A 20044-nucleotide genomic window follows, 5' to 3' on the forward strand; every position below is an offset into this window, starting at 1 on the left:
TAATGAAATAAGAGGGTCCTTTGATACATTTTAGAAACTTAGCTTGAATGGAATTTTGGGTAAAGGGGTTATATGTGTAAGGTGACCAAACATCAAGGACTATTTATGCCTATCTGCGAAAATTAAGCATTTGGTCCCCCTGTAAGCGACAGAGAGTGAGGGAGGGAGCTGTCTCCTGCTCTTGTTGCTTCACCTGCATCATCGAGTTATATAAGGAACAAACCCTTAGATAGAATGAAGAATATGTATGTTCATTGGCGGCGAGAGAGGGTGAGAGACATCGAAGTTGTGAAGGAATGAGGTGAAAGAAGAAGAACTGTGAGGAAGGAGCTGCCATCGTTGGGCTTCTTCGCCAGTCAGAACTCTCACTAGAGCATTAGTTGAGAGAGAGAGAGGTGGGTGATTGTTTAGCAAGAACGGGATCATTCCTTCAGCTCAAAATTTGCTCGATACCGTGAAACTGGTGGGGTTGTTGTTTGCGTTATTCTCCAACATTGCGTGGACCTCCGAAAAATCCCGTATGTTCTCCAAAGCAATGAAGGTAGGTAAGACTCAATTCATCCTTTGATTTCTTATCTCCCATTGGTGAATTCGATTAGAGAGAGATTAATTGATGGGTTTAATCCTGTTTTCTTGGCCTAATGACTTTCTGGCGACTGTCGTGGGACCTCCAGCAACACAGTAGGGGAGAGGCAAGGTGCTAGTCTTCGATACTTCGATGGCCAGAAAGAAGGTGAGGAATCAATAACGGTCAGGGTGTGGGTCTGTGCGATTCTTAACTTGGTTGTGGAGGTTGCGGTTCTGATGAACGAGGATTCAACCACAATTGAGGAACTTCTCATGTGCGCCGCCTGGAAGCTAGGTATGCTAATTGAACTCCTGATGGGCTTTAATGGGTTGATGAGTATCATGGGCTAATGGGTTGATGCGTATCATGGGCTGGTGGCATGTAATTGACTATGCGAATTGGGCTTATTGAAGAACATAATTAATCTAAATGGGATTATAATCTATGGCTGTGAAATTTATTTGTAATTTAATGGAATGATAATTTGAAATATATGGATTGAATAAATGATTAAATGAAACACGTTTATAGATGAGACTTGAATTAAGCTCTAGCAAAAGTACGTGGGCTCAAATTATATCTAAATTGGATCGATAAATTATTTAACTATTTATTAGCTAATGGTCATATGAACTAAATGTACACGAGAATATTTGATGGGATTTGGAAGGGGAAATCGATCAAGGCGTTATTTATTAATAATGCAAATAAGTATGATACTAAGTAATATTAAGGAATATTTTTGAAGCATAAGCTAAGTATAAAATATTGATGTGGGTTGTAGGTGTTTAGGGAGCTGGACAGTCCATCTCAATCAGTTCAGTGGTTATTCGACAATTTCTACTTTAGGTGAGTTACCTTCCAGTAGTGGTGGGTCTACGGCCACAATGTCGGCCCACCAGTAGGAGTTGTATGTTAGATGATTGTCTTTGTGATATCAACTAGGCTTGCTTCTAGGCTTGCTACTACCTGAAATGTTATATGCTGGCATGATATGTTATATGTGATAGTAGTAGAGTTCAGTTGTTAGGACCGAAGGGTAGTTCAGGCATCCCAGATATGTCTAACAGTATGTGATGATATGTTTGTATGCTGGCATGATATGTTATATGTGATAGTGGTAGTAGGAGGGGAATATTCCTCAAGTTCGGTTGCTAGGACCGAAGGGTAGTTCGGACACCCTAGATATGTCTGAAAGTATGTTTATGTTATGGTATATGTGATAGTAGCAGTAGGGGTGAAATAGTCCCCGAGGGTCGGTTGTTAGGACCGACGGGTAGGTCAGCACCCCAGAATGGCTTGACATGGGTAGGTCAGCACCCCAGAATGGCTTGACACGGGTAGGTCGGCACCCCAGAATGGCCGTACCAGGAGACGGACACCCCAGAACTGTCCGACAGTATGTATGCTATGTGATTGTATGGTATGTGGTATGATGGGGGAACTCACTAAGCTTCGTGCTTACAGTTTTCAATTTTGGTTTCAGGTACTTCGTGTTTAATGGAATGGAGCCGGCATGATCGTAGCGCATCACACTATGGTTTTCCGCACATGAGATCTTTGAGATTACACTCTGATATTGTTTTATGACAACATGTTTGATTATTTCTACTTTGGTTTTCGACATGACATGATATTACAAATGTTTTATTACACTGTTGTTTTTATAATGACGTGTTTAAAAATGAAATTTTTGGCCTGTATTTGTGGGATGTTACAAGTTGGTATCAGAGCCTTGGTTTGAGGGATTCGGGCACACTCTCGGGTGTGTCTGAACTCAAACTAAGGACTTGGTATGAAAATTTTCAAAAAAATAAAATCATTTTATAAAAGAAGTTTGAAAAGAGAAAAGAACTTTGAAGAGAACAAGGTGTGTGATGCGTGCAATCAGTCGAGCTCAAGTAAGTCTTCCCCAAGATATCCATACTTGTTATGAGATGTTATGATATGATATGATTATGAGAACTGCATGCTAGATTAGGGATAAGGATCTAAGGAGGATGCCTTATATGCCTATTGTATGTGTTTGTAGACTTGCATGTTAGTACTGATCAGTCAGTAATAGGATAGCCTATTTAGGTTATTCCTGATTGTATGATCCTTTGAATAGCATGTACAGATTCCTGATTAGAGGATAGAATGATTTGATTGGTATGATGGTTAGATTTTCCATTGTCGGAATGTTGCTTGCTTTGTGCTTTGTGGGACTCTTAGTCATGTGAGTTAGCTATTAAGTGAATATGCTAAGTCACATGTGGCACAGGCTGGATAATCTCAGAGTGATAGATTCGACCCTATTGCGCAGCTCTCGTTTGAGTCTAGCCGTTATAGGGATGAGTCTGATACTTGAAGAATTATCTGATCTCTGTTGCATATGACTATATTCATTAGGTAGCTATTTGACATTACTGGGGAATCTTTCAGCAGCTGAGGACTGGGTGAGTTCGGGAACCTAGGGAAGCCTAGGATATATTTCAGTGAGTTAGTAGTGAGGCTCAGTTAGACTTTGGTGTACCATTTGAGGAAGTGGCTCGGAGGATCCGGGAGGATTGCTGAGGAAAGTATGGATAGGTGTGGAAGGTAGTATTGGGCCCGTATTACTGAAAGCACATGATCCATACTCGAATTAGTGAGAGTCTTGGAGAATCTAAGAAGCTTCAGGGAAGAGTTTGTGACCCAGTTTGGGGACAGAGGATGTTCCAGTTGTTGCAGCTTAGCCATTGGCAAGCGAGCTAGTGAGCGTGACAGGGTGTCAGACCCTGAATGATATGATTTCCAAGAGTTGCAGATGCGGGATCGATTTGCGAGCACCCTGGAAAGAAAGGTGCATGCTAGGTGCGTATAGTAGAGGGTTCTGGGAAGAGACCCATAACTTCTGATCATCGGGTGAAAGGCCAGCAGGGCCTGAGTCCGTGTAGCATGTACGAGAAAGTACATGAGGGAGTTTGTCACTCCAAGGGTTTAGGCTGCTACAGGGTAGCAGGATTGGTCATGTCAGCAGAAGGGGGTCAGTATTCCTCCAGATGTTGCGGGTATGTCATCTTCTATGATATTAGGTGGATGTTTGGAATATGTACCGCTTTGGAATTGTGAGTGAGTTTGGATAAGTCAGATCTCGGGTCAGTTTCCTGCTAGTGTTTGGGTTATCAAGGATCATATATGCCATCCTTCATGCCGAAAAGTCCTTGATGAACCCATAGAGGGATGCATCTTGCGGAGCAAGTTCCGCGTGTACCGTTATCATCCGGATCTTTGTCGAGATCTATGCAGGAGTATTATTTAGAGGATACTCGATCAGGGTTGGAGTGATTGTTCTCCAATGAAGTCAGCGTTCAGAGGTTTTATCATTGTTCAGGTATGGTTGGTAATTGTTTATGGATGAACTTTGGAGTTCAAGGCACTACCGTTGCTAGGACATAACTGGTGACAGGAAGAGGGTAGTGTCAGTCGCAGGTGTTAGATGCATAAGTGGTTGGTCACTGAATGTTCAAGAGAATTGTGTTTTCGCATGGGCTGTGTTCGGTTAGAGTTCGGTAGTACTGCAAGATTGAAATGAGAACGAGGATTCGTCAGCCAGAGTGAAGATTGAGACCTTCAATTGACAACATGTTAGATGGATCGAGGTGTCAGACTGGATCAGATGTCAAGGGTACTCATCGAGATTTCCAAGGATGTGAGATCTCAAGGTTTAATCGGTGATTAAACGCTAGCATTGGCAGGCACATGTTGTCATCAGTGGGATATTAGCAAGCGAGAAGGATGGGAAATCCTTCAATTCTTGCGTGTAGTGAAGACTTAGTCGAATCTAAGTGGGGGAGAGACTTTTTATAAAGTCTCCAAATGTGAGTTCTGGTTGCGCGGGGTGCAATTTCTTGGGCACCTTGTCAACCAGAAGGGTATTCTAGTTGATCCAGCCAAGATAGAGGTCGTGATGCAGTGGGAGATTCCAAGGTCTCCATCTGAGATTTGGAGTATCCTGGGTCTAGCAGGTTACTACCGGAGACTTACATGGGACTTCTCCGAGATTGTGGTTCCTTTGACCCGACTGACCAAGAAATCGGTGGCCTTTCGCTGGGGGCCTGAGCAGCAGGTAGCCTTCGAGACTCTCAGAAAGCGGCTGTGCGGGGCACCGATTCTCACCCTGCCAGAGCGTGTAGATGATTTCATGGTTTGCTATGACGCTTTGATCACGAGCGTGGGTGCGGTACTGATACAGTGGGGTCACGTGATAACAGGTTTCGGGAACCAGGTTAGAGTTCCAGTTAGGATTCAAGTTTAGTTGTGTGTTAGGTCGAGTGCGTGTTCGACCGATATGGAAAGTGTTGTAAGACTACGGGGGTAGCCGTAGCATTCACTAGCAGTCAGATAGTTGGGAAAGTGTTGTAAGACTACGGGGGTAGCCGTAGCATTCACTAGCAGTCAGATAGTATGGAAAGTGTTGTAAGACTATGGGGGTAGCCGTAGCATTCACTAGTGGTCAGTTAGCATGGGAAGTGTTGTAAGACTGCGGGTGTAGCCGTAGCATTCACTAGCAGTCAGATAGTGATAGAGTGTTGTGAGACTGTGGGTGTAGCCGCATCATTCGCTAGGTTAGTGAATAAGTGTGATCGCGTTGTTAGGACGCAGAAGGAACAGTAGTACCCACCAGTTCGGGTGTGGCAATAAGGATAAGGAAATCCACGGATTGGATTTCGGAATTAGCCAGATGAATTAGATCTGGTTGAGCCAGTGATAGGACTGTAGGAGCGCCACTACAGTTATGGGATCAGGGATAGCAATGGACTGCTTAAGGACGTGTGAGATATGGCTATCATTGGTCAGGTAGCAACAACTTTTAGTCTGGGATTTGATGATGACGGGATTCGACGCATGGACCCGATCGGTTAGATCAGAAAGTAGTAGAGTCACAGTGGCATGACAACTAGTGGCAACTAGTTCCAAGAAGGATTTCGTTCAGGAGTCGTGTGAGGCGACTAAGTAGGGAGTCCGTTGGCTATGCAGCCGGGTGGAAACCCAGTATTTCAGAGGATTGGCAAGCGAATTAAGACCAGGAGGTCTTGGTAGCTTTTGGTAAGCAGTTATGTAGAAGCGTATACTGCTTTCAAGCAGTTTAGTGTTCGGGCAGTTTCAACGTTTGGGCAGTGATAGTATGAGTGTTTTATTTGCATATGCGCACGGAATAGCTGGTTTATTGGGGAGTGACAAGTTACCCACAACGGGAATAGCCGAGCCTTAACCGAGAATAAGTGATCTGCAGAGGTAATTGGGTTTGTGACCCAGGTTTATGGTGGGAACCACATGTTATCAGAAGTTAAGTAGTTAGTTGAGGGATGAACAGACTAGATTCATCAATAATGATGCAGTATGAGTGGTCTATCGGGGATCAAGCCATCTCAAGACAGCAGATTTCAGATGGAGTCAATGTGAATTTGTTGCGACGAATACGTTCACCTGTGGATTTTAGGGCATTTGTGAAGATTAGTCACGGTTACCCTGGGAGGGGCTAGGGTGTGCGCGGGATGGTGACCATGTTACTAGAAGTGGTTGGGTATATAAGGAATGGTAAGGAATGATTTCGAGGACGAAATCTAATTTAAGTGGGGGAGAGCTGTAACACCCCATTTCCAAGACAAACCAAAAATCTGAAGATGGGTGTTAAGCATTATTTTATTTCGATATATGTATATATTTAAATAAGAGTTTAGTAAAAAGTGTGTAATTGGCATTATAATTTGTTTGGAGGTCTAAAGAGTGCTTCCAGGGTTCGTAGTGGGAAGAATATTTAAACATATGGCTAAGGGATAATCAATTGGGCTCGTTTTGTACTTATATTGGAAATATTTCGTAGAGGAAGGGCTATTTGGTAAATTTGGAGATAATTTGAAAGAATTATGAAATAAGAGGGTCCTTTGATACATTTTAGAAACTTAGCAAAGGGGTTATATGTGTAAGGTGACCAAACATCAAGGACTATTTATGCCTATCTTCAAAAATTAAGCATTTGGTCCCCCTGTAAGCGACAGAGCGTGAGGGAGGGAGCTGTCTCCTGCTCTTGTTGCTTCACCTGCATCATCAAGTTATATAAGGAACAAACCCTTAGATAGAATGAAGAATATGTATGTTCACTGGCGGCGAGAGAGGGTGAGAGACATCGAAGTTGTGAAGGAATGAGGTGAAAGAAGAAGAACTGTGAGGAAGGAGCTGCCATCGTTGGGCTTCTTCGCCAGTCAGAACTCTCACTAGAGCATTAGTTGAGAGAGAGAGAGAGAGGTGGGTGATTGTTTAGCAAGAACGGGATCATTCCTTCAGCTCAAAATCTGCTCGATACCGTGAACCAGGTGGGGTTGTTGTTTGCGTTATTCTCCAACATTGCATGGACCTCCGACAAATCCCGTATGTTCTCCAAAGCAGTGAAGGTAGGTAAGACTCAATTTATCATTTGATTTCTTATCTCCCATTGGTGAATTCGATTAGAGAGAGATTAATTGATGGGTTTAATCCCGTTTTCTTGGCCTAATGACTTTCTGGCGACTGTCTTGGGACCTCCAGCAACACAGTAGAGGAGAGGCAAGGTGCTAGTCTTCGATACTTCGATGGCCAGAAAGAAGGTGAGGAATCAATAACGGTCAGGGTGTGGGTCTGTGCGATTCTTAACTTGGTTGTGGAGGTTGCGGTTCTGATGAACGAGGATTCAACCACAATTGAGGAACTTCTCTTGTACGCCGCCTGGAAGCTAGGTACGCTAATTGAACTCCTGATGGGCTTTAATGGGTTGATGAGTATCATGGGCTAATGGGTTGATGCGTATCATGGGCTGGTGGCGTGTAATTGACTATGCGAATTAGGCTTATTGAAGAACATAATTAATCTAAATGGGATTATAATCTATGGCTGTGAAATTTATTTGTAATTTAATGGAATGATAATTTAAAATATATGGATTGAATAAATGATTAAATGAAACACGTTTATAGATGAGACTTGAATTAAGCTCTAGCAAAAGTACGTGGGCTCAAATTATATCTAAATTGGATCGATAAATTATTTAACTATTTATTAGCTAATGGTCATATGAACTAAATGCACACGAGAATATTTGATGGGATTTGGAAGGGGAAGTCGATCAAGGCGTTATTTATTAATAATGCAAATAAGTATGATACTAAGTAATACTAAGGAATATTTTTGAAGAATAAGCTAAGTATAAAATATTGATGTGGGTTGTAGGTGTTTAGGGAGCTGGACAGTCCATCTCAATCAGTTCAGTGGTTATTCGGCAATTTCTACTTTAGGTGAGTTACCTTCCAGTAGTGGTGGGTCTACGGCCACAATGTCGGCCCACCAGTAGGAGTCGTATGTTAGATGATTTTCTTTGTGATATCATCTAGGCTTGCTTCTAGGCTTGCTACTACCTGATATGTTATATGTTGGCATGATATGTTATATGTGATAGTAGTAGAGTTCGGTTGTTAGGACCGAAGGGTAGTTCAGGCACCCCATATATGTCTAACAGTATGTGATGATATGTTTGTATGCTGGCATGATATGTTATATGTGATAATGGTAGTAGGAGGGGAATATTCCTCAAGTTCGGTTGCTAGGACCGAAGGGTAGTTCGGACACCCTAGATATGTCTGAAAGTATGTTTATGTTATGGTATATGTGATAGTAGCAGTAGGGGTGAAATTGTTGGATTAGTGTCTAAGTCCATAACTATTTTGGTATGTACTTGACCCGATGGAGCATGGTCCTTTTGGGTTGCCTTCACCAAAGCAACTTGATTGGAGAAATAAATAGAGAGAGAGAGAGAGGTTATTATGATTTATTAATATGTTATAAGAATAATATATTAAAGGAGAAATCATATTTGTTTAATTAATATTGGTCAATAATTAATTAAGAATTAATTTTGTGATCAAGTGTAATTAATTAAACTAGAGGGGCTGAATTGTAATTATGTGATAGTTACAAAATAAGGTAAGGATTATCTTAAATATAGGGTGAATGAATTTAAGGAGATAATGCCTTAGAATTCAACCAGGATAAGGGTTTCTAAGACTTATCTTATGGTTGCTTGGTGGGCAAGCAACTAGATAAGGATAAGGACTAAAACCCTAATCTTTACACCTATATAAACCCCCTAAGGCTCATGAATTCGTCTAACCCTTCCCAAGAAGTCCTAAGGACGAATTCCTACCTCTTTCCTCTCTCTTTATACCTTCTCCATTTGCTCTTGGTGTTTGTAAGCCATTAGAGGAGTGACACTTGTGACTCTAAGCATTCCAAAGTCAATTCAAAGAGGAATTGGGATTGCTATTACTACATAACAATCAAGGTAATATCATAAACCTAATTATATGTTAATATTGATTTCCATATGCTAGAATTAGGGTTTATAGTCTTGGATTCAAAGCATGTACAATAGAGAAACCTAGATCCAAGCATTAGGGTTTGTATGAGCACATAGGATGTCTTATGACCAAAACCCATCAGAAATAGTCCCCGAGGGTCGGTTGTTAGGACCGACGGGTAGGTCAGCACCCCAGAATGGCTTGACACGGGTAGGTCGGCACCCCAGAATGGCCTCACCGGGTAGGTCGGCACCCCAGAATGGCCGTACCGGGAGACGGACACCCCAGAACTGTCCGACAGTATGTATGTTATGTGATTGTATGGTATGTGGTATGATGGGGGAACTCACTAAGCTTCGTGCTTACGGTTTTCAATTTTGGTTTTAGGTACTTCGTGTTTAAAGGAAAGGAGTCGGCTTGATCGCAGCGCATCACACTATGGTTTTCCGCACATGAGATCTTTGAGATTACACTCTGATATTGTTTTATGACAACATGTTTGATTATTTCTACTTTGGTTTTGGACATGACATGATATTACAAATGTTTTATTACACTGTTGGTTTTATAATGACGTGTTTAAAAATGAAATTTTTGGCCTGTATTTTTTGGATGTTACATCAAAGCTTCTGAAGTGGTGTCAAACTACTAGATCTTGCTCATGAGGTCAAAATGGAACCAAAAACCATAAAATCATAGATCTCAACTTCTAATGATCAAGCTAAGAATGTAACACCCTGTTCGGAAAAGCGTTCATTTATGGATCCAGAAGTCAAGGTTAGGGGCATTTTGGTCATATATGGGCTTGAGTTGTTATTTGAGAGGTTTTGGGTCAGGGTGTATCGCTGGAAGCGTAGGGCTTCTCGCCACCTTTCCATGGATATAAAGTTCGTCGGAAACGGACCTAGAATGAAGGAGTTATGACACTTTGAATATTTTGACAATAATGGCCCTTATGGAGAAAAGTTCGCATGGAAGGCCATGCACGTATTTTGGAGCACTAGTGGGTACGCCCAACGTAAGCTGGGTTATGCCCAACGTAGTGGAGCAAATGATCGCGGGTGCGGAGAGGCGTACGCCTAGCGTACGGGAGGTACGCCCAACGTACGCTCGGATCCTCAAACCCCTATTTTAAGGGAGTGCCACTATATAAAGAACATGATGGCTCCAACCCTAGCCCCTTATCAGCCTCCCCAACTCCAGAGAAACCCTAGAATGCCCCAACCTTTCATTTTGTGAATCTTGACCTTGGGAAGCTCATTTTGGTGGTTTTAAGCTTGGAATAAAAAAGAAGAAGATTTACAAGGAGGAACCTTGGAAGCTGGAGCTTATATCTGAGATAGCATCATCTTTTGGAACTCTTTGAAGGTATAAAACTCACAACTTTACTTAAGGGTGTTTAGATATAGTATGGTTTAGTTTTTGGTCCAAGGGTGAAAGCCTTATGGCTTCAATCCGATTTCCAGACCAAGGGTTGCCTCCCTTGGTGCTAAATGACTCCCTGGAACAGAAAGTTGATATCTTGATGGTCCAAATGAGTTCATGCATGAGTTAAGACCTTTTTCCATGGAAATAGATTATGGTTTTGGAGTTGGATCTTATGTGAGTCATGGAAGCCATAAAGTAAGCAAGTTTATGGTTTAAGACATGAAATAAGACTTGGATCTGAGTTTGTAGCCTCTGAAAATATTAAGCACATAATAGAGAAAGGAATTAGCAGGGTGTTACGTTGAGCAGTGGCGGAGCTTTGAAGTTTGGATTGGGGGGGAGGGCGAAAATAGAATTTGTATAAAAATTGAAGAACATGGGGGGCCAAAGTCAAACTTTATAGTTTTTGGTCATAATATGTAACTCTTTTAATACTTATGGACTAATTATTAAAAAAAATAGGGGGGCCACAACCCCTTGGCCATATATAAGCTCCGCCAATGACGCTGAGCGTACGAGTAGGTACGCCCAGCGTACTCGTCATCAAGCCTGTACGCTAAGCGTACATTGGAGTACGCCCCGCGTAACGCTGCCAGTTTGGGTTTCGAGCATTTGGGCCTCGGTGTGGGCTATGTTTTGGACTATAGGTCTTTGGACCTTAGTGGTCCATCAGGAGTTAGTGATTATAGGCCAAGTATATGTGTTGGGCTTAGGGTAAGGCCTAATAAAGGAATTTCGGCCCAATGTAGCAAATTAGGCCAATAGTGGGCTTAGGAAGCCTATCTAGTGATTGGGCCTTTAGAAGTCAGATTATGGGTCAAGGACATTTTTTTGGGCTTAATTAGGGCCCATATGAGAAGTTAGGCCTAATTTAGAAAATTGGGCCATTAGTGGGCCTTTAGTGGGCCATTAGTGGACTTAGAAAGAATTAAAGGGTTTGGGCCTTAGTTATGACCCACACCATAGCAGGGGTAAAATAGTCATTTTACCTATAGAAGGATCCTCATTTTGATTAAGTGTTTTATTGGTCATGATAGCTGGAGAGCAGCCGGGACAGCAGTCAGGGATCTTTCACTCAGATTTTCAGCAGTCAGTTCTTCGAGGTGAGTTTCCTTTCAGTAGGAACGGGTCTACGGCCACAATGCCGACCCATTTAGATAGCAGTAGTTCCGGACTGCAGTCTGATGCTGGGGTGGTCCCGAGAAGTAGTTCAGTATGCTTGATGTCTTTATGATCCAAGCATGTCTATGTGTTATGTGTTCTGGACTGCGGTCCGATGCAATATGCAGTATATGTGTTGTTGTTATATGTTATGATTATGCTATGCTATGTTCAGTTAGTTCCGGTCTTCGGTCCGATGCAGTGGGCAAGACCCTAGTTAGTTCCGGACTTCGGTCCAATGCAGTGGGCAAGGCCCTAGTTAGTTCCGGACTTCGCTCCGATGCAGTGGGCAAGGCCCTAGTTAGTTCCAGACTTCGGTCTGATCATTGGCGGAGCTTTATAAGGGCAAGGGGGTTGTGCCCCCCCCCCCTCGATTTTTTGTTTATAAATAGTCCTTATAGTTTCATTTTATACATTTTAGGCCCAAAAATATAAAATTTTTGTTGTGGCCCCCATGTTTACCAATTTTTATACATATTATATTTTCGCCCCCCCCCCCCCCCCCCGAATCAAACATTGAAGCTCCGCCCCTGGGTCTGATGCAATAGGCAAGGCCATAGTCAGTTCTGGACTTCGGTCTGATGCAGTGGGCAAGACCCTAGTCAGTTCCGGACTTCGGTCCGATGCAGTAGGCAAGGCCCAATATGTGCTTTATATGTTATTGCATGGTATGTGGTAGTTTGGGGGAGCTCACTAAGTTTCGTGCTTACAGTTTCAGTTTTGGTTTCAGGTACTTCAGCTAGCAAGGGGAAGGGCTCGGGATGATGGCATGACACACACCACAGATTTAGCCTGAGAGTTAGACTCTGATATTTTTGGCATAATCTTGACATCAGTTTTGATATGAGACATATTTTATGACATTTGAGATACATGACTTATGGTTTTCTTATATGATATTCAGATATTATGGTTTTAGGAATGTTTTCAAATGAATTTTTTTGGCTTGTATTTTTGGGATGTTACAAAGAACTTTTTACCTTCAATGAGCTGAAAATGCAACAAAGAGTCTAGATCCACAAGCCTTTCCTTGAACCACCACCTTGTACCAAGCTTCCACTTCTTGAGTTATGCTAGAATCCACCAAAAATGCACATACAAGGCTCACAACACTCTTGGATGAAGCTATAGCTCGAGATTTAGGGTTTAAGACACTGGAGGATGAAAAATAGGTGTATACCCTAGACTTAAGGTGCTTAAATAGTGAGTCAACCCTTAAAATTAGGGTTTTGGGGATCCTGAACGTACGATGGGCGTACTTCCTGTACGCTGGGCGTACGTCTCCCAAACTCGTGTTTTACTTATCCAACGCTACGTTAGGCATACCCCAGCTTATGGTGGGCACACTCATGCGCATGCCACCTTGCATGCATGGGACCGCCTCGCCAATTATTTCCATTATGGACCAAAATTGCCAATAACTTCAAAATACCATAACTCCCTCATCATAGGCCCATTTCCAACGAACCTTATATCCATGAAAAGGTGGCGAGAAGCCCTACGCTCCTAACAACACACCCAAGCCTTAAAACCTCCCGAACAAAACCCTAAATTCATAAAAGATTGAGATATCAAATTATGATTATACCATTGGCTTCGGAAGACACAATCGAATACTTTGATCATTTATACCATGGCACCCACATCCGACATGGGCCAAAAACAAGTCCTAAGCCTTGAGGCAACTAATGCCTATGTCGCAGCCCCAAGCAACGGAGCAAATCCGAAACCGAGCGTTACAGTTTACTAAATGGTTGTAATGACCTCTCAAAAAAGTTTTTCACCTTCAGTGGTAAAAGAAAGATTGTTAAGATTAGGATTTTATGTATGAATGGTTTTGATTTTGCAAAATTCGGACCAAGATTTTAAAATCATATCAAAATGACATAATTATAAGTATAAAGCATAAAATAATACATCTCCGTCAATGAACTTATCATTCAAAAATTATAGAAGGTTTAAAACATTAGTTATAACACATATCGACAATATCATGTACTCAACACAACCACATTAGGTTACATAAACATTTGTAGTAAAAACATATTAGTAACGACTTTGTATGTGCTTTGACATCACACATATTTTGACAACAACTTTAGGCAGTAAAGGATACCAATATAAAAGTCACAAACAATTGCAGTAAAAACGTACTTTCTAGTGTTACCTTCTTTTCTTTTCCTATACGTGTTTTGTGTGTTATTTGAAAACTACATATATTTAGGAAATGTATATATTTTTCTTGATGTTATATACATATTAATATGAGTAGCGTTTAGGAATAGTGTCAGGTATTATCATGTGTGGTTTAAGTTTTCCTTTTGCTGGATTGGTTTTTTTTTTATTTTCGGTTGGTTTGGAGCCAACATCAGTTGCTTTCTCGCATGTTGGCCATTTGTTTCAGTTTCCTTCGTCTATATTTCCTCCCGTGTACATACATGCTTCACATATTGAAAGATTTTTATCTCCAAGAGTCATTATAGAATGATATTTGTTAATATCGTATGATCTAATCGGGTCACATCTTATAACAAGTTATTACTAATTGATTATTTATTAAAGTGATTTGATTATTAATAAAAATTATCAACGCTTATGTTTTAGTTGGAGAATTATTATTTTATGAAAATAATATTTTAACAATTAATTGAGATTATTAATTCTAGGATATAATAATAAAAGAGAATAAAAAAACTAGCAATATTCATAAGTCATGAATATATAAGTAATGTACAATTAAATGAACACTTTGAGTAACCATTTAGTTGGACTTGTAACTAGCTAATTTGTAAGAAAATGTGCAACATACTCTTGGTCTTAACTTCTTTTCAAAACCTCCAACCTCCACTAGAGGTTGAGTTTGTGTATTATCTTTCTTATTCCTTTACACCATGCTTGTCACAAGGTGTCATACTTTCATTTAATGACTATCTTTGACTTGGTTCATTAGTGGAAGTATATAAGGAGAACATGAGGCAAAAACTAGTAAGTTTTTCACACTCTTTGATCTAATTTAGAGCTGCCACATTCATGGTTTTGAAGTCCTTTTTACCTCTCCTTGCAATTTGATGCTAGAATTAAGAGTTTATATGTAGCTTCTCTTTAAGATTTATTTGGTATAAACTTTAATGTCTGAAACCAACATATATATATATATATATATATATATATATATATATATATATATATATATATATATATATATATATGAAGAGTAACATCTAATGGTGGTATTTCAAAGGTCTTTCTGTGGTTTATTTAATCTTGCAATGCTTTACAAAAGATCATTGATTAGTTAAAAAAAAGTTTTAAGTTTATTCTAATTTTAAAAGGTATGTTGCTGTTATTAATGTTTTTGAGAAAAAGATTATGAATAAAGGGAAAATGACTTAAATAGGTAATTAAGTTTCAAATTTATATAAAAGGGATTTTCGAATATGTGCCCTAAGGGCACATATAAGAAGTATTAATTAATCATAATTATTACCATAACTAAATGTGAAATGCATTAATTATGGAGATTATTAATGAATTTTATATTTAATTATGGTAATATTTCTTATAAATAATATGTTTAACATTTAATTATGGTAATAATTATGTTTAATTAATACTTCTTATATGTACGCTTAGGACACATATTAGAAAATCCCTATATAAAAAATACTATCAAAGTTTACTCTGTTTAACAAATACCCTTAAACTTAACAAACCGTTCAAGAATACCGGATGATTAATTTACTAAATGAGTTGACTTTTTACTTAACACGCTGACTGCTTAGTTGGCATAAAACTTGCCATGTAGGTTTAAATGAGTTTGCTTTGTTGGCAAATTTGTTGTTTGAAGTGGCAGCCGAACTTTATCAAGAATCAAACAAACTCCTCTTTTCTTTCTTCCTTTTCTTATTCGACAAACTCCAAAGCAAAAACCAATTGTCCTTCACTTTTCTTTGATTTTGTTCCTGATGTACACCGAATTTCACACACAAAAAACTTTGGATGATTTCTACTTCCTTATTCTTCCTTGTTCTACCTGAAAATAAGATCACGAAATCAAATATCCTTCTTTCTGGTTCTTATTTATTCTTTCTGTTGTGTGTTGTGTGTTACACAAGCATGTGCATTTATGAAGTTTATGTTTTGCACAATCTACCCAAAGGATGTGCATTTGGTTAAATTTCCAATAGTCAAATGCTTAGAAAGCTTATCATCAATATATGAAAATCTATATAAGCATACCCATTTATCTTGTATGTCCCATTTCTTTCATTTAACTGTTGGAATAACTACAGGTAAATCATACTGATTACCCACTAGTCCTTGTGAAATCTCACCAATATTTAAAAAAGTACCTCACTATTTCAAGAATTGAGCATATACTTTTCAAAATTAAAACTACCTTAAAGGGCAAATCATTCGTGCAACATGTACTTTATTAGTGATTGAATTGAGTAGCTAACATCGTTTGGGTAAACATGTGTGTCATCCTGTGAAATTATGGCCAAACAGTTTATATGTATCACATTGTCACAAAGATGACTAAACTAACCTTGATGCAATTCTTCATTCATCAGAGGTGAAGGATGAAAAAACGAATTTTCATTTACAGACATCTGTCATGCTTTTCAAATGTGATTTGATAATTTTATTAAAAACTTTATGCACGCGTTCTATTTAAACTCGTGAAGGGATTATAGTAAGTCAAAGCTCTTGATTGTGATGCTGTTGTTACTTTCTTTATTGATTTTCTTGAATTTTGATGACCTTATGTGGTTTATCTCCTTTTCATTTAACAAAATATCTTTTCCTAAATTGTTTTATTGAAAAAATGTAATTTATTTTAATAATAGTTTTTTTGAATCATATTTAATTTATCAAATGGAATAGTAAAGCGAGTAAATGCATTTTTTTTTAAGATGACATACCTTAAAAAACAATTAAAAAAAAACGTCCTAAGCACGGACATATCTCCTAGTTTTTGATTAAAAATGGCCATTTAAAGCCACAACCTTTGTAAAAAATATACAAAAACTTTTTGAAATACTAAATGTTTTAGAATAAACTTATCTTAAAAGGTTAAATGTAATAAATAAAAATATAGTGTTAATTACCATATCTCTTTCTATGAAAATTTTGTCATTGTTTTCTTAACTTATTCCAAGCGATATTAATTATATCCTTTTCTTTCACCATGATTCGTACATTTCTATGCATTTTGTTTTCCTTCACGTCTTTACGTTCGTCTCTACTCTCTACTCTCTATGCCAACAAGAAGCACATCATGTGTTCATAACAAACGATCTTTAAATCCTCTGCAAAAAACCCTAATCTGGTCTCGAAGATGTCAAGCCGCCGGGAAGAAGATCACACCCACGACCACTTCTTCAAACTCATTCTAATCGGCGACTCCCATGTCGGAAAATCCAACTTACTCTCCAGATTCTGCGACAACAAATTCACCCTCGAGTTCAACTCCACCATCGGAGTCGAGTTCGCCACCAAAACCCTCCACATCGACGGAAAGCACATCATGGTTCAAATCTGGGACACTTCCGGCCACAAGAAAGTTCGAGCCATCACCGACGCCTACTACCGTGGTGCAACCGGTGCACTCCTGGTCTACGATGTTACTAAACATATCACATTTGTAAACATACAACGATGGTTAGCAGATTTGAGGAACCATGCAGATCCGAATATGGTTTTGATGTTGATCGGAAATAAATCCGATGTTAGACACTCGGTTACTGTTTTGACGGAGGTCGGAAAGTCATTTGCTGAGAAAGAATCTTTGTATTTTATTGAGACATCTGCTTTGAGAGATACGAATGTGGAGAAAGCGTTTACTGAAATTGTTGATCGAATGTATCAGACTCAAATTTGTAGGACGAAAGCTATGGAAGTTCAAGAAACAACGTCGCTTTCTAGAAGTAAGAACCATTTTTGTCATAATTACTATTGCAACAATAGAATGATTTGGGAGAGTTTTGTTCCATTAACGTTGATCGATTATTGCAGGTGTATCTATATCAAGTGGAAACAACGAACCTGCACACTACAAACTGAAGCTCGAATCATTCTCTCTTTTGTTTGAAGCTGGAATAGTAAAGTATGAATCCGATGTTTTTGAAGCTAGCGGATACAAATGGTTAGTTTTTCTTTCTCATTGAATTATGATTGTATATAAGTGGATGGACAATTTTATATGTTGATAATAGTCCCTAGAGACTATATATATATAAATACAATGATTATAACCAAACGTCGTACATAATGAGATATTCGAGGATCAAAATTTTTCAGGAAACTAGAACTATATCCAAAAGGAAACGAGGAAGAATACATAAACGATCATATTTCTCTTTATCTTGTCATATGTGACACACAAAGCCTTGAAAGAGGGTGGGAGGTTTATGTGTACTTCAAAATCTTGATTTACGATCATATACGCCACAACTATCTAACCATTCAAGGTACAAGGTTTGTACTTTGAGACCAAACAATGGGGTTTTAGGGTTTATGTTGTTGTATATGGTTATAGGTGGGGATGGGAAACGTACGAGGTTCCATGAGAAGAAAACGAGATGGGGCTTCAGGAAACTCATGTCACTAGATTCGTTTAAGGAGGCTGAAAACGGTTACCTTTTTGGGGATTCATGTGAGTTTGGAGCCGAGGTTTTTGTTGTCCCAAAATATGCGCAAAAAGATCAATGTTTGTCGATGATCAAGCCGCCAATAACGATGAATACACACATTTGGACAATTGCTAATTTTTCGGCTTTAAAAGATGAAGCGTTGTACTCTGAGGATTTCAAAGTTGGCCAAGTGAAATGGTACGTGCGTTTCTTTTCATAACTCGTTAGTTTTTGCTCTGATACATAATGTCATTGTTGATTTGAATATGTGTGAAACAGGAAATTGTCGTTGTATCCTAAAGGATCCAAAACAGGGAAAAACACAAATCTTTCAATCTTTCTAAGACCACATGATGTTGGATCTGGTTCTGGTTCTGGATCGGATGAGTGGAGAGTTTATGCAAAATTCAAGATTCGGGTAAAAACCCATGAATTCGGCAGTACCCATGAAAGTAAAGGTATAAGATTATACATAAACTTCTCTCATTTGAAGCTAAAAACTTCATTTTTCATCACTAAATCTTGTTGATGTTGCTATCTATATGTATGCTTATCTTGATGGAGTCTATACATTGCAGAAGCTGACCATTGGTTTTGCAAAACATCTGATGGTTGGGGGTTCCCTTGTTTTATGCTGTTAAGCGATCTTCATGACTCCAAAAAGGGTTTCTTGTGGAACGACACTTTGGTTGTTGAAGCACAAATCTTAATTGTGGGCATCCTAAAAAATCTCGTCTAAATTAGGTTATATACAATTATCTAACAATTTGAGTTCCAGTCTCGTTTTTCGTTTCTAAGGATGTAATAAAATGGTAAATATTTCATTTGTTGAGTATGTTTGTTATTATTTTCGAACGTATTTATAATTTCATGAATATATGGACATTTATGTGGATTATACTCGTACATTTTTTGTTTGTAACATTGTTTTGAATGCCAAAATATAGAGGTTAGCAAAAACAAAACCTCAAACTAAAAACTGCAAAAAAAACTAAGGGCATGTTTGAGTTAGTTTTTTTAGCATAAAAGTAATTATTAAGAAAAGTGTTTATTAGCTTATGGCATTTAGAAAAAGCTGATTTTAAAAAGTGTTTGGATAAGAAAAGCTGCTTTTTAACCGTAATTTTCCGATGTGTTGCGGTTTTATGCGGTCTAACTACACCAATATATATATATATATATATATATATATATATATATATATATATATATATATATATATATATATATATATATATATAGACAAAACTGCAAATTTGGTCCTTGTGGTTTTCAAAAACCTTTGGATGGGGTCCAAAAAGTTTCCAACTTGCATGGAAGATCCAAAATCAAGGTTTTTCTGGGTTTTTGGTCCAAAAAAAACTTAAAAAGACGATTATGCCCTTTTATTTTCTTTTTTGTATTTTTTATAACTATTCTAATGTTGTTTTAATTAAAAAATAAAGAAAAAAGAAAAAAAGTATCCCCCACCCTCTCTGTCTGTCTCTCTCTCTTCGTCTTTTTCTCTCTCTCTCTCTCTCCTGAATGCCATCTCTCGAAAGAAAATTGATATTCAAAATTGAACCACCTGTGGATTCATTCTCGCCGCCACCGAAACCATCGGAGCCGTCAATAACCCTACTTTCGGAATTGTAACTCCATCTTAATCGATGCATTTCATCTTCGTTATACCCCTCTTCAACGACCACTGCACATTTGCATTTCCGACACCCAAAACTCCAACTCTAATCTTCTCCACTTTCTTCCTGTCCCTCTCTCATCTCGTTCTCCATCTGAAATGGGTGTTCGTTACAAAACGCGATCAAAGGTGCTCGTTGAAGGTCGTGGGGAGAATGTGTGGCATAGATCTATGCCCTCAAACCTGCATCTGAGTGTATTGAGAGCTCCGCGACCAGTGGTAT

General features: G+C 38.9%; 1 protein-coding gene across 1 annotated transcript; it reads left to right on the plus strand.

Moving 5' to 3' along the window:
- The first annotated feature begins 16720 nt into the window (after nucleotides 1–16720).
- On the plus strand, nucleotides 16721–19041 carry LOC145063520 (uncharacterized). Its single transcript, XM_079011119.1, has 6 exons — nucleotides 16721–17438; nucleotides 17527–17656; nucleotides 17812–17981; nucleotides 18050–18341; nucleotides 18423–18601; nucleotides 18722–19041. The coding sequence occupies exons 1-6, from the start codon at nucleotides 16850–16852 to the stop codon at nucleotides 18880–18882; spliced, it is 1521 nt and encodes a 506-aa protein (XP_078867245.1). The 5' UTR covers nucleotides 16721–16849; the 3' UTR covers nucleotides 18883–19041.
- The last annotated feature ends 1003 nt before the right edge of the window (nucleotides 19042–20044 follow it).

This window comes from Lactuca serriola, chromosome 7 (genome assembly GCF_051521515.1).
Source record: "Lactuca serriola cultivar US96UC23 chromosome 7, Lser_US96UC23_V15, whole genome shotgun sequence".
In the NCBI taxonomy this organism is placed as follows: Eukaryota; Viridiplantae; Streptophyta; class Magnoliopsida; order Asterales; family Asteraceae; genus Lactuca; species Lactuca serriola.